The 15,806-nt window shown below is 40.6% G+C and overlaps 1 protein-coding gene across 1 annotated transcript in view; it reads left to right on the forward strand.

The window, feature by feature from the left end:
- PHF2 (PHD finger protein 2) overlaps positions 1-15,806 on the forward strand; it is a 138,975-nt gene that overhangs the window by 72,361 nt on the left and 50,808 nt on the right. Inside the window, exon 2 of the mRNA XM_020803613.3 lies at positions 5,991-6,076. Coding sequence (XP_020659272.2) covers positions 5,991-6,076 — 86 coding nt within the window. The remainder of the gene's footprint in view (positions 1-5,990; positions 6,077-15,806) is intronic.

The raw sequence follows: 15,806 nt of genomic DNA on the forward strand, positions 1-15,806 counted from the left end.
TTTGCAGCTTGGTGGGTGGGTAGGGCTAGGTGGGGGGGTCTTGCCTGTGGTTAAAATATTCTTTGAATGCATGTGCTATTTATTCAGGAAGGCAGGCATTTTTGTGCTGGAGGAATGATTGCTGGATTGCTATGCCTTGCTGGGGGGGGGATTGTTTCTGTGCTCTTATGGGTCTTGCACTGTTTTAAAATGTCTGTGCCTGTGCTGAAAATGTGGATCCAGAGTCTTTTTGTGCTGGAGGAACGCTTGCTGGGTTCTGTGCCATGCTGTTGGGGGGGGGGGAATAACCACCCCTCGACCTAAGAACCAAAAACAGCCGAAATGGATTAATTGGTTTTCAGTGCATTCCTATGGGAAAGGCTGATTTGACTTACAAACTTTTCGACTTACAAACTTCCTTCCGGAACAGATTAAGTTTGTAAGTCAAGGGTTGACTGTAACAAGTAGTCATGTATTAATCATAATAGTCCAATTTCCAACTAAAAACATTAGTGGTTGCAATGTTATTATTCATGCTGTGGTTACGGGACTATCTGTATCTCCACGTGACAGTGTCATTGCTGATGAAGGCACTGCTTCCAAGTTCTAATCTCAATACAGTACAATGTTACCTGCATGCTCTCTCTTGTCTTTTAAACAGACATTCACAGGTGATCTTACCAGTACCTTCTACCACTAGGTATTCATTTCACTAACGTTGTAAGGGCATTTGATATGGGAGGTATGTGGGAGATGATGTCTGAGTCTCATATTTCAGGAAATGAAATTTATGTCCATCCTGGGATATTGTAACCATAGTAGAGAACACTGATGAATATGAAGACATTTGGACCGTCTTTGCCTTGGGGAGTGGAAACAGGATGGTGAATGCATTCAAGGAAAACATAGCAGGATGTTTGTGGAGATTCTACAAGTTTACAGCCAAACTTCAATGCCAGCTCCATCTACCACTCATGTAAAAGAACAGGCCTACTTTGTAATGATCTCAAATTAATGAATTGCATATTCCATTCTCTGATCCTTGGTTGTCCATGTTTCATTTAATACCAAGACTCACAACAACGTTGCAGCATGTATCAGCTCATTCCTCACCTGAGCCTTACCTCATGGAAGTTGTGAGGGTGTTGCTACCACTGTCTGCTCTAGCCCTCCCCACCCCACAAGAGTTGGGTGGAGTGATGCTCTTTTTTCCCAAAGAGGCAGGCAGGAGGGAAGTGTAAGTGCCTACAGAGAAGGGGGAGATAAGTTGCACCTGGGAGCGCAAGGGGTGGGCATGGAAGAGAGATTAAAGGAGGGCAAAAAGGAAGACTTGGTGTGGACTTTAAGATCGGGGATGCCTGATGTAGCACCCACAGAGGAGAATGAAACCTGGGGCTTAGCATCAGAGCTGGAGCCCATCCTTTGTGTGTAGCTGACCTGACTGGTGGACTGGAGAACGAGCCCTGGCTAGAGCCCTTGGGTAGTTTCCTGGCATGGAGAGGAAGAAGCCAGGAAACGGCATCCACTCCAGTCCCAGAGACCAGAGTGCTTGTGTTGAGGGGCAGAAGCCAAGGGAAGCTAAGTCAATTCCTGTGCCCGCAGCCCTACGGTGCCTGAGGTGCCCAAGAGGTCTCTCAGGACCCACCCCTATGCAACTGAGGTACTGTTGATGCAAACACAAGCAGGAGAGAAGGAGGAGGCTATATGAGGAGTGAGAGGACAACCATCACCTACCACCAGCTACTTTTACCAGCCTTCATTAAAAGGCTCCAAGCCTGTTCCTGGACTGGGCTTGTTTACTACTAAGACTCCATTAGCCTCCATGATAGGAACTGAAGCCAGAACTGAACTCACATTTGCCAGGGGAGGACAGTGACATGGAACTTCTGTTAAAAGCACCTGAATCTCTAAAAAACATAGGAGACCCCTGCTGGAGGTGGTGGTGCTCACACAGATTTATTTTGGCATTTATGAGTCACAAAAGGAAGCCAGAGCCATGGCTGGTCTTGGTATTCTGTGGCCTTCTACCTCAGAGGACCCACTGAGATAAGGTCAGTCCATGAGGAGGAGGGGAGGGGCTCTGAGAGGAAAGGTCCACATCCATGGCATTCCCTTGCGGGGGAGAAGTGCAATGTCTTCCCACTTTGACCTGGCCTTCCCAGACAAGGTGATGAGAAATGTGCTCAGTTATGTGGAAAGGCACCTATTAAAAAACATTTATGGAGTCAGTGTTAAAAGACATGCTCTTCACATTTGTCATGATCAGGAGGCTGAGAATGTCAGTCTTGATATTTTACATGGTTGCTTGACTGATGGAGTTTGTGTTGTGGGGAAGACATTATTATTGAATATCCCACAATGTATGGGGCGTGAGGGAACAAGCTGGATAGGTGGGACTCGTTAGCCCTGGAAGGCAGCCCATCTAAGAGAAGGAAAACTCTGATTTCAAACCTCCACTGCCTTGTGGCTATATCCACTGATGGGAAAGGCTTCAGGAGTTAACCTCGAGGCAAAATCCGGAGCCGGAGTCCGGGAGGCAGCTCCTGTCATTCTGTCAACTCCTGCGATGTCACTGGAACCAGTTGCATTGGCTCTTGCCTTTCCATTGGACTATTTCAGTGATGTGGAGAGGGGGGATTTGCTGGTTGGGTAACAGCCTCTCCTTCATATTATTTTACCCAGATTTCGTGCTCTGGAGAGGACACTCCAGCTTCGTGTACAACGTCAAAACACTAGACGCTGTTCCAAATCTTCCATACAGAGCATGTTACCATAGTCTCTCGAGACTGAAGTATGCCTATGATGGGGGCTATGATGGGGTTGAATTATGAAAACCTCTAGTTGAGGACTGAAAGTGTCATTAATTCTCTGATGGATCTTACTGATAATATGTTGGATCTAAGAGCTACACAGTCAGCCAAGATAAAGTTTCACTACAAGAGCACTAGTGCAATGCAATCAATGAAGAACCAGGAAGATCCAATCTATGAAGAAGCACTAGCAATGTCAGTTGAACTGATGCTTGTTTTTTGACATCTTTTCTTTGAATAGCTCCATGCTGATTATGGATTGCAGTTATAACTTCCATGCTTTCCTGCTGAACATCCCAGAGAACAGCAACAGATCTGTTACACCACTGGTTCTTAACCTTGGGTTACTCAGGAGTTTTGGACTGCAACTCCCAGAAGCCTTCACCACCAGCTGTCCTGACTGGGGTTTCTGGGAGTTGCAGTTCAAAAGCATCCGAGTAACAAAGGTTAAGAACCACTGTGTTACACCTTTGCATAAAACCAGGGATGAGTCTAGCATAGCCTGAAATCCAGCAGGTCTCGAATGGAGCTGGGCCAGTAGTGGTTACCAGAAGCTATTCTGACTGCTTTTGCAACTGCCTTGATCAATTTACTGTAATATGATTTGTCCATTTCATGTTGCCAGGTAGAAGCCAATGAAAAGCATCTATAAATTGAGATGTTTCAGAGATAACATTTTGTCATGTTGACTCTCTGTCTTGTAGCTTTGGTTAGGCTGCAACAATGATGATGGTGTAGTTTTTGTTGTTCTTTAACGGATTTAGATTTTTTAATGGTTCCTTTGCAATTTAGTTTCTTTGTTCCTCCTATAGAATGATTAGCCATCGGATTATGTGCAGATAGTTTTGGCTATCTGCACATAATCTATATTTAATCTATCTGCACATATACTATATTTCTGCATACTTGATAACATGGACATCAATGTGTGTCCTGCGCATCCATCATGTGAGAAGCCTCCTTTTTGCATATCCAAAAGTATTGTGACCTACATTTTGTTCCTCTCTGTGAAGCAGAGCTAGAGCTTGGTACCAAAATATCTTGTGCAAACCAGAAATTCTAGGATCAGAATGAATCCATATTTTGTAAGAAAGAGTGCATTGATTGATTCAACATTGTGGTGAACTGATTTTCTAGAGATAGGAATTGTAAGGGTATTACAATGTTGCCCTAGAAAAAAACATGCACTGCGATGAAAACAAATAGGCAAAATAGGCATCTTTATATGTAAGTAGATACATAACATGAGATAAAATTATTAATAATAATTGTGTGTCATTAAGTCAGTTCTGACCTATGACGTCCATTCCAAGGTTTTCTAGGTATAGAGCACGCTGATGTGGTTTATTGTTGCCTTCCTTTGGAGGCATCCGGGGACTGTGCGGCTTGCCCAGGCCACATGAGCTGGTTTTTCTGGGATACACAGTGGAAAAATTGAACTCTTAACCTCTGGCTCTGCAACCAGATAGCTAATTCAATGAGCTGTCCAGCCAGCTTAGAAAAAAATTAGTTGCATGTTAAATATATTTCTATTTGCAGTTCATTCCGATTTGTAGCAAGCTGGCTGCCGAGAAAGAGACTAAGATGTGCTATTGTATGTTACGGCTGGCACCCTCGCTGGGTGTTTTTAAAAGCTAGTTAAAAACTTGGTTATTCAAGAAGGCCTTCCCTCCAGTCAATTAAGTCTTTCTCCCTCTTTTTTTTTTTTTTTTTTTTTTTTTTTTTTTTTTTTGCTATTCCATCTTGGTAATCCTCTCTTTAAATTAATTGTTTTAAACTGAAATTTGTAATTTTATGATTTTATATATTTTTATACTGTTTTGTTTTATTTTGTAAGCTGCCCCGAGTAGACATGGTCTAGAGGGACAGGGTAAAAATCAAATAAATAAATAAATAAATAAATAAAATATTGTTTATCATCTTCACTGTTAACCTTGTCCATCTGCCCTGTAAACTGATAGTTCTCCACCACTGATGTGTGTTCTGCCAATGGAATACAGAGGTGGTGTACCTGGAACTGAGACTTTGCATAAATGAATTCGTACAATACTGCTGAAGTTTATTATTTTTGGCCAAAATCCTGTTCCGTAAAACAATCAGTCAGAATTAATATTCTGTTCTTCACTGTTAAATAAAGAGGCCCGTACACAATTCTTGGGGCTGTGCACCCTTGCTGGCTTGGTGTGTACATGCATCTCCCCCCCACCCCCTGAGAATCATACTGGGGGCCCTTTATTTACCAGAAAGGAATGGACCCAAACTTACTACTTGCATCAGGTAACAGGATGTTGGCCTTTGTGATTGATAATTATCATATCAGTAAAATTTGCACTCCACAGTATTATTAGGATTTTCAGCACTACTGGAATGGCTAGGTTTGTTTGAATTGATCTACTGTACAAAAATTCTGCAGCAGTTGTTATATCCTTAAAATTTACTGCAGATTATGGATAACAGAATCCCTGTTAACATACAATACAAAAAAGGTTCAGTTTTATTATGTTCGTATTTATGTTCTCTGATAGAGTGACTGGTAAGATGTAGTGTAGACCATTGAAAGGAATCCATCTGTCTATTTTGAAGCCACACATACTATCAAAGGGGAAAAAACCCCATGAAAATGTATCTGCAGATTTGTAGAGCAACTGCCAGATGATAATCCAGAGAGCAGAGAACTGAAGAAAGTCGTATCTATGCAAGAAGGTTTTGGGGAAGGGAAAGGATCCAATGAGATCCCTAACGAGTCTTCCCCAATGGGACCCATTCAGACATGCTTGTTTTGGTTTGTTTGTTTGTTTGTTTGTTTTTAAAGGAAGCACTTCAGGTCCTTATTGTCTGGCTTGCCTCAGAAGAAAGGCATGACTTTTATATTAATTATAATTAACCCATTGGTCATAGAGCAACAGTGTGATGCTGAAGAGTTTTAGGGGACTGGCTGGCCCACTGTGTTCTCATGAACCAGGTCTGGACAACATAATTGCTTGTGAGGAGAAAGGAGGGAGAGATGTAGAAACACAGTACTCTTCCAGTAGGGAATGGCTGTGGCAAATAATGAACTGTGTCATCAAGTAATGGATCATTCTCAGTAGATTGAACCTTGGGCATGCATACATATGCCTTGAAAGGTTTGATCATTTTTCCTGTTTGTGCCTTTGAAGAAGGATTGCCAATGACTTTTTTTTCCTTTTTTTCCCCTTGCAGTTGTGTTGGTGTAGAAGAAGATGAGGCACCAGATATTGATATCTACCACTGTCCGAATTGTGAGAAAACCCATGGAAAATCTACCTGTAAGTGGAGTTTCCTGACCATTGCTCAGTCATTCCCATTACAGAGTACATCTGTTATTAGACTCTGGATAGGTTATGCCACAGAAGTGCTCTGAGAAATGTAGTCCAAAAAAGTAGCTTTTCCAAGCTTTAGCGATTACACCAATGCTCTCTGAATTTACTAGGAAACTAAATTCCACTGAAATGTAGAGGCTTCGTGTTTATTATTTGTGTGTCATTAGTATGTTTCAAAACCCAAAAAACTCAGTTGGCTGAATTTTTAAAATTACAATTTGCAATTCTAAAAGCAGATTCAAGCTGGCATATTGATTGTGTAATGGCTGTAATAGCAAGTGATGATTTACATGGGTGAATGGGCCACCACAGTCAGAGCAGATAAGACTTTTCAGCTTCCTCACATCACCTCAAATTCTTTGTCTCAGTTCAAACATTCAGTTGTTAGCCATCAAGTATATAACAACCAGGACACAGAAATAAAATGTTAGAGGTGTGTGTGCATGCATGCATGTATGTGTGTGTGTGTAAAAAAAATTGAGGACTAGAATTCTGTGGATGTTTACTTAAAAGTAAGCACTATTCAAATCAGTGGGGCTTACTTCTAAGTAGATATACATAGGATCAGGCTGCATGGGAAGGGGTTTACTCTTAATAAATAGTGCTTGGATCTGATGAAAACTAGGGCATTTTATTGATGTGACAGAACAAGCTATGTTAGAGGGACAATAAAAACACTAAAGGCTTCAACACATGTAGCTTTCTTCAGTTTGAAAAGCTGCAGATGTTCAACTCCTGGAGAACAATGCACATCAGAAAAGGGTCATGTAAGTCGTATCTAAAGGGAATAATTTTCCAATTGAATAACTTATCTCAAAAAGAAACTGTGTGTGGCAGAAGTTTCTCCTTGTCGTTAATGACCTCTGTGTAAGAGATAAAATGTTAATTTACTTTTTGACTCCTTGGACAACATTATTTTATAGTAACACTGCAATACATGTGATATTTAATTTCTCGCATTTAAGAAGGGAAAGATATTATGAAGAAATGACAAGACTATGTGGAGATAGGAGGCAGAAATATACAAGCAGGCATGGGAAAAATTAGACTACTTACTATTTTGTTGTTTATTTCAGTGTAAGATCAATAATTTTATTTTGCAAAAAATATCTCAGTCAGATGATGGGTGAGGTATGTGAGAGGGGATGAGTTCACTTTCTGACATTGCAGTTTGTCTGGGCACCCACAGTTCTGTTACTTCTTTGCCTAATATTTATGCACATAGTTGCATCTTCTGCCAGTGAAAAATATAATTTACCAGCTGCTGTTTTCAGCAGCAGGTAAATGTTGGAGGACGTGTGGAACCCATCAGCTAGCTTGCTATAAGGCTTCCTTTATAATGGAGAACAATTTTTTCGTGCTCGCAATCAACATTCATTTTTTAAAAAAAATATTATAAGTAAAATATTCTGGTTCCTGTGACTAGTTTATTTGAGAGGAAAATCCAATTTTCTATGAATGTATAAGGTACATTTTGATTTCTTTTTACTCAGCAGAACACACTGTGACTTGCTTCTAAGTAAGAATTCCTCATATTTCTGCTGTCAGTATGATCGTAATCGAGGTTTCAGTGGGATCTAACAGCGCTTGGAAACATTACTTAAGGGTGGGAATGCTGTCAATTTTATGACCAATACATTACTCATTCCTATTATTTGCCACTTACAAGTAATGAGCAAAATAGCATGTTATTAGCTTGTTATTCTGGATTACATTTTATTATTATTTTTTAAATGATCAGACCACTTGAAAGATTCCATTACCCATAATGAATTTGCTGCTGTAGTGGTGGCAAACCTCCCCACCCCACTCTTTTTAAAAACAAAAATGCAAGGCATATGTGACTTCGGACACATATGGGCAAACTCTTTCAAAGTGTGTTTTAAAGTAAGTAAAAATGTAAAGTAAGTAAAAAATCCCCTTCACAGATTGCTGCCTTTTTGTGGCGAAGGGGCCTGAGTAATTCAGAGAAGCTATGGGCTATGCCATGCAGGGACACCCAAGACGGACAGGTCATAGTGCACAGTTCTGACTAAACACGATCCACCTGGAGCACGAACTGGCAAGCCACTCCAGTACCTTTGCCAAGAAAACTCCATGGAGAGAAATAAAAGGCTAAAAAATATGATGCTGGAAGATGAGCCCCTCAGGTTGGGAGGTGTCCAACATGCTACTAAGGAAGGACAAGTACAAGTAGTTCCAGAGCTAATGAAGTGGTTGGGCCAAAGCCGAAAGGACGCTCAGCTGCGGACGCGCCTGGAAGTGAAAGAAAAGTCCGATGCTGCAAAAAAAAAATCCTGCACAGGGAACTGGAATGTAAGATCTATGCACCTTGATAAGCTGAATGTGGTCAAACAGGAGATGGTAAGAATAAACATTGACATCTTGGGCGCCAGTGAGCTGAAATGGACGGAAATGGCAAATTCAGTTCAGATGATTACCATATCTACTATTGTGGGCAAGAATTCCATAGAAGAAATGAAGTAGCCCTCGTAGTCAACCAAAGAGTGGAAAAAGTGGTAATGGGACACAATCTCAAAAATGAGAGAAGGATTTCAGTACAAATCCAAGGCAGACCTTTCAACATCACAGTAATCCAAGTTTATGCTCCAACCACCGGTGCTGAAGAGGCTGAAACTGACCAATTTTATGAAGACTTACAACACCTTCTAGAACTGCCACCAAATAAATGTTCTTGTCATTCTAGGGGACTGCAATGCTAAAGTAGGGAGTTAAGAGACAAAAAGAACAACAGGTAAGTTTGGCCTAGGAGTTCAAAACGAAGCAGGGCAAAGGCTAACAGAGTTTTGTCAAAAGAACAAGCTGGTCATCACAAACACTCTTTTCCAACAACACAAGAGGCGACTCTACACATGGACATCACCAGATGGACAATACTGAAATCAGATTGATTATGTTCTCGGCAGCCAAAGATGGAGAAGCTCTATACAGTCAGCAAAAACAAGACCTGGAACTGATTGTGGCTCTGATCATCAGCTTCTCATAGCAAAATTCAAGCTTAAACTGAAGAGAGTAGGAAAAACCACTGGGCTAGTCAGGTATAATCTAAACCAAATCCCTTATGTATACACAGTGGAAGTGAAGAAAAGATTTAAGGAACTAGATTTGATGGATAGAGTGCCCGAAGAACTATGGATGGAGGCTTGTAACATGGTACAGGAGGCAGCAACAAAAACCATCTCAAAGAAAAGGAATTCCAAAAGCAAAGTGGCTGTTCAAGGAGGCCTTACACATAGTAGAGAAGAGAAGGGAAACATAATGCAAGGGATATAGGGAAAGGTACAGAAAACTGAATGCAGACTTCGAACACTGCAAAGAAATAGAGGATAATAACAGAAAGGTGAAAACCAGAGATCTGTTCAGGAAAATTGGAGATATTAAAGGAACATTTTGTGCAAAGATGTACATGATAAAGGACAAAAATGGAAGGGACCTAACAGAAGCAGAAGACTTCACGAAGAGGTGGCAAAAATACACAGAAGAATTATACCAGAAAGATCTGGATGTCCCGGACAACCCAGATAGTGTGGTTGCTGACCTTGAGCCAGACATCCTGGAGAACAAAGTCAAGCTGGGCCATAGAAAGCATGGTTAACAACAAGGGCAGTGGAGGTGATGGCATTCCAGTTGAACTACTGTATATAAAATCTTAAAAGATGACACTGTAAAGGTGCTACACTCAATATGCCAGCAAGTTTGGAAAACTCAGCAGTGGCCAGAGGACTAGAAAAGATCTGTCTATATCCCAATCCCAAAGGGCAGTGCCAGGGAATGCTCCAACTACCTTACAGTTGCACTCATTTCACACACTAGCAAGGTTATGCTCAAAATCCTACTAGGTAGGCTTCAGCAGTATGTGGACCGAGAACTCCCAGAAGTGCAAGCCGGATTTCGAAGGGGCAGAGGAGCTCGAGACCAAATTGCTAACATGCGCTGGATTATGGAGAAAGCCAGAGAGTTCCAAAAAAAATCTACTTCTGCTTCATTGACTATGCAAAAGCCTTTGACTGTGTCAACCACAACAAACTATGGCAAGTTCTTAATGAAATGGGAGTGCCTGCTTCTTGGGAGGAAAGCAATGACAAACCTCGACAGCATCTTAAAAAGCATCACATTGCCAACAAAGGTCCGTGTAGTCAAAGCTGTGGTTTTTCCAGTAGTGATGTATGGAAGTGAGAACTGGACCATAAAGAAGGCTGACCGCCAAAGAATTAATGCTTTTGAATTGTGGTGTTGGAGGAGACTCTTGAGAGTCCCCTGGACTGCAAAGAGACGAAACCCATCCATTTTGAAGGATATCAACCCTGAGTGCTCACTGGAGGGACAGATCCTGAAACTGAGGCTCCAATACTTTGGCCATCTCATGAGAAGAGAAGACTCCCTGGAAAAGCCCCTGATGTTGGGAATGTGTGAGGGCAAGAGGAGAATGGGATGACATGGGATGAGATGGTTGGACAGTGTCACCGAAGCAACCAACATGAATTTGACCCAACTCAGGGAGGCAGTGGAAGACAGGAGGGACTGGCATGCTCTGGTCCATGGGGTCACAAAGAGTTGGACACGACTTAATGACTAAACAACAAGTAAAAATGGTGTGGGTTTTTTGTCCCCGCCGCCCGTGGTGCTGGATTTGGTTGCTGTAGGCAGCAGTAGGGTTCTGTATGGCATAACGTGGCTTCCGGACTCCAAGTTGCTTTTATTTCAAAAATCATGGTCCCAGATGCTCCCCAAACCAAAAGTTACTATTTTTTAAGTCATAGGAAACATTTCCCTCAAAATGCCCCTCATTCGTTCATTCATTCATTCATTTCTTCAGTGCCCTTCACCCAATAGATAAACCCAAGGAAGATTAAAAAGAATTTAAAAATAAGTACAAAAACAATAAAAATACAATAAATATTTAAAATAATAAACATTTTAAGCATTAAAGATACTAAATACAACCCCTTTAAGACAATTTAAAGCCACATTTTAAAAGATAAAGGATGCAACTCTCCTATTCCAATGGTTTATTTAGGTCATTAACATTAAATCCTTTAAAAAAAAATCATTCACCTTCATCCAAATAAATAATGCACTATGAGTAGTATCATTACTCCTTATGTGTTATTTCCAAGCTCTGGGGTTTGGAAGTAGCAAGCAGCACATTCCAATGTCTTGGCACACTTGATATAGACAGATTTACAGGAGGGTGATAATGTCACTTGCTCATCAACCACTGGAGTATAAAACCGAGGGACTTATATATACAGTATATATATATAAGAGAGAGAAAACATATATAATATTCTTGTACAAAATAGAAAGGTGTTCTCTCTCACGTGACATCTCACTGTCATAATTTACTGCAAGATTTATAGCGAAAAGGATAAGCACTCATTATTCTTAATAAGTAGTTTGTAGCAATGTTCTCTCTCTCTCTCTCTCTCTCTCTCTCTCTTAAAGAAAGGAGGTCTGGCATACACATTCTATGTTGGATGCATTCCAAGTGTCAAATATAGGTATACAGTTTTTTTTGTTCTTTTAGCTTCACCATGGCTGTTTGTATTCTTAAAGTGCTCTCCCTTGTATAATGTTTACATCATTTTTTAAATTTAATAGTATTCATGAAGACTAATACATGGGAGACTAATACATGTACAGTATATGGGAGCAGTCAATTTGTTCATGCATTTCTTGGAGAATTTGGCAAGAGAAGACAAAATGTTCAGGGGTCTGCGTTGTCCTGTTGCAGAAAACACTGTCCATTTCTTATCTTTTAAACATGTGAAATCTCTGTTGACAAAGCTTTGTGAAGAATGGGAAATATACTTGGGAATTATACTTAGGCCAAATAAAGGAGGACTCTGTTTCTTGACAGCATCTTAAAAAGCAGAGTCGGGCACAACTAAACAACTAAACACACACTGTTTCTTTAGGTCCTTACATTAACACAGTCATATGAATTATGATGTTATTTACACATATAATGAAAGAGTATTATTATGTGAGAAATGCTTTGATACAAGGCTGCATATGTTAGTGTTTGGCGTTCATTATCTTTCATTTGCTGTTTGCACATGGTTATCATGGATTCTCATATTCTGTTAACAGCTAGTGTAACAGATGATTTCTGTGATGTTTGTCAGGGCAGCATGACAACTGAGTGGTCAGTAGCCATGCTATGCCATTTTCTACCCTTTAATCTATGAAGGCCACGTTCATCCACTTTTCTCAAAGCCAGCTGTGACTGGAAATTCATGTCTGTCTTTGGGGGAAAAAAAGCTTTTTGGGCCTGAAGAAGGTGAGTAACCCCTGTTGTCTTTAAATGGTGTATCTGGAGGCTTCTGGTGAAGTAGTTTTCTGTTTTATGGTTAAAATTCTTCTTTCTCTCTCTTTCTCATTCTGCAATGGGGAGGCTCTCACAGTTGGCCCACAAGTGGCAGAATTCCCACTCTTGGTATACATGCTTAGAAACATCTGATCTTGGGAAATGGTTCAGTGGAGGTTTACTCAAAAATCTGAACTTTATCAGTCTTGGACAAGCATGTGTATACATCCTCCCACCTTTCTTAACTAGACATAGTGATAGAGAAGATTGTTAGAGAGACTGGACTTGGGGAAATGGCACCACAGAAGAAGTTAAGCTCCCTAGCTCCACCTCCTTGATGTGACAGCCTGCTTCAGATACCATGGGTCTATATCTACGAAACACATCAGAGGGAGAAATTGGCTAGCTTCATGCCTTCTGACATGGCTTCTGTCACCCTCAACATATGGAGGGTATTTTATGTGAAGAGGGTTTAAAATTGTAGGAGTGTATCTATAGAGAAAGAATGCTGTCCTCTTTATGGGAAATTACTTGTGCTCAAAAACCTTAACTTTACCAATCTTGGACAAAAGTATACATCTCCCTCACTATGCTAATAACTAAGTTTGTATACTAAAGATACTAATAACTAAATTAATATTGTAGGGAAAGTCATGTTTGTTTACTAATTAAACAAAACGGTAGTAATTAGATGTAGTTCCATAGGTGTGAATATGCTTTCAGTTTTTGGGTTAGCGTTTTTACCAGCACAAAATGCTGCTGAAGGGATGAACAATGCATCCAGTTAACACTGTAATGATAGATTATAGATGTGCATTTAATCGGATTTCAGTGAAGCTGTTTCCTATTAAAGTGTTGGACTGCATGCTTAAAAGCAACACAGTAAGGCAGAGGTCCCCAACCCCCGGTCCACAGGCCTGTGATGGTCCGTGGCCTGAGCCAGACCGGGCCGCTGAGACAGACCTCCCGCTCCACCCCCAAATGCATTCACCCCACGCAGCCTGTTTGTGCCTGCGCACATGCTCCAGCATGCCCGTGTGAGCGCCGCACCACTGTTTGTGCATGTGGATGAGTGTGCCTGCATCCAGACAAGCACCGCACTGCCAGTTGCACATGTGCATGAGTGCATATGCTCAAATGGTGGTGCAACACTTGCACTGGGGCACGCTCGTGCAAGAGAGAGAGAACGCTTGTTTGTGCAAGTGCACAAGCGCTGGGGGTGCCCCGCCCTCCCCAGCCATTCTGCAGACTGAAAAAGGTTGGGGACCGCTGCAGTAATGAGTGCTAAAATGTTTACTTCCCCAGATGATTCTCTTTCCATCATTGGGATGCAACTGCAATGCAAAGTGCACAATGCAAAGTGTTGTTGATATCAGTATGACTTTTGGCATTTAGCTGATCTCACCCTGCAAACATTTGATTTTCAATACAAGAAATGACTTGACAATATTTTTAGCCAATGTTGACCTCAGTTACATTTCTTCAAAGTATCTTTTATATTGTTGGAGTAGATTTGATTCTTACATTGTGCACAAGCAAAAAATCAGTTCCATTCCCTAAATTTCAACTGAATATGAATGTAAGAAAAGTGTCATCAAGTCCTGGGTCATTCATGAAATCCTTAAGATATCCCTTTAGTGTACTAAACAGCATGCCAAAGGCATGGCTGCAATCCGTTTTTCTGAATTCTTCATTTCCATAAGTTTATGTGCTTAAATTTACAATACCCATCAAGTTAATCTAGAAATGCTAGAATCCTGGAAAGTTTCATCACGTGGATTTTCTACATATGAACCAACTCACATTTTAATTGATATGAATCAATCCACATTTTACTTGTTTTCATCTGATATTTCTTGATGCAGAACAACTGAATGATGCCATATATGGTGGGCACTTTTACTCTGAACTATCAATTCATTTGTTGACCTTTTCACCCCACATTAATAAGATAAACACCCAGAATGTATATCTTTACTGCAGATGTATGTCTTTTAGTGATGGATGATTTTCACAAATTTTACCAGACTAATCTTATCTCATTTTTTGATTGAAAATGAGAATGCTTTGGATGTGATATATCTTGACTTCAGTAAAGCTTTTGACAAAGTGCCTCATGATATTCTGATTAGCAAGCTAATCAGGTGGATACACTGTTGGTTACAGAATCTTACTCTGAGAGTTCTTATCAATGGCTCCTTCTCAAACTGGGAGGAGGTAATAAGTGGGGGTACCAGAAGGCTCAGTCCTGGCCTTGATGATTCAACATTTTTATCGATGACATTGAGGAAGTGCAGGGAAATGCTAATCAAGTTTGTGGGTGACACAAAATTACGGTAGGTGGAATTAGGTGGAAGGCAGGAACACAATTCGAAAAGATCTTGATAGGCTTGAGCACTGGGCTGAAAACAACAGAATGAAATTTCACAGGGATAAGTGCAAAGTTCTATATCAAGGGGGGAAAAAAACACAGTTACAAGATGGGGGATACTTGGCTCAGTGATATTATGAGTGAGAAGGATCCCAGAATTGTTGTATATTACAAGCTGAATATGAGCCAGCAGTGCAAAGTGGCTGCAAAAAAGGCAAATGCTATTTTAGGATGTATAAATAGAAATATAGTCTAGAAATCTACAGAACTGCTAGTAAAACTATTCAGAGTGGCTAAGAGGCAGAAGTGGTTAGTCATAAAACTACATTTTTCCCTGTCTCTATCCAGACTTTTTCCTAATATGGAGAGCTTGTGGAGAAGTATGTTGATTTTTGGAGATACCATGCCTGGAAATCCTGTTGCACAGAAAATAGTGTCAATGGGGATTTCTTAACTTAAGACAATTAACTTGCAAAAGTTATGCTTTTTGCATAATTGTGTTTCAGGATTTTGGTCCACGTATGCATTTCTGTGTCCTTTGCAGTCCAAATTGCTATGTCCTCTCCAGAGGATTCAAATTCAGTTTTGGAGTAGCTTCACTTCAATTCAGACATTTCTGTGATTTACCCCGAATAAGCCCACTTTACCTTGAGATTGATCTGCTCCATGATTGCAAAACGATTTTATTTTGAGTTGGATCAGTCATTGTTCTGTATCTTATTAATAACATTCTGCACAGTGGGGTCTCGACTTACGAACTTAATCCGTATTGGAAGGCAGTTCTCAGGTCGAAAAGTTCTTAAGTCAAATCTGCATTTCCCATAGGAATGCATTGAAAAACATTTAATCCGTATCTGCTCTTTTCGTCCATAGAAACTAATGGGAAGCTGCTATTCCGTCTTCTACCACTAGAGGGGGATATTTTTCTTCTTTTTTTCCTTTTAACCTAAGATGACTTAGCTTTTAAAAAAAGG

Source organism: Pogona vitticeps, chromosome 2 (genome assembly GCF_051106095.1).
Source record: "Pogona vitticeps strain Pit_001003342236 chromosome 2, PviZW2.1, whole genome shotgun sequence".
In the NCBI taxonomy this organism is placed as follows: Eukaryota; Metazoa; Chordata; class Lepidosauria; order Squamata; family Agamidae; genus Pogona; species Pogona vitticeps.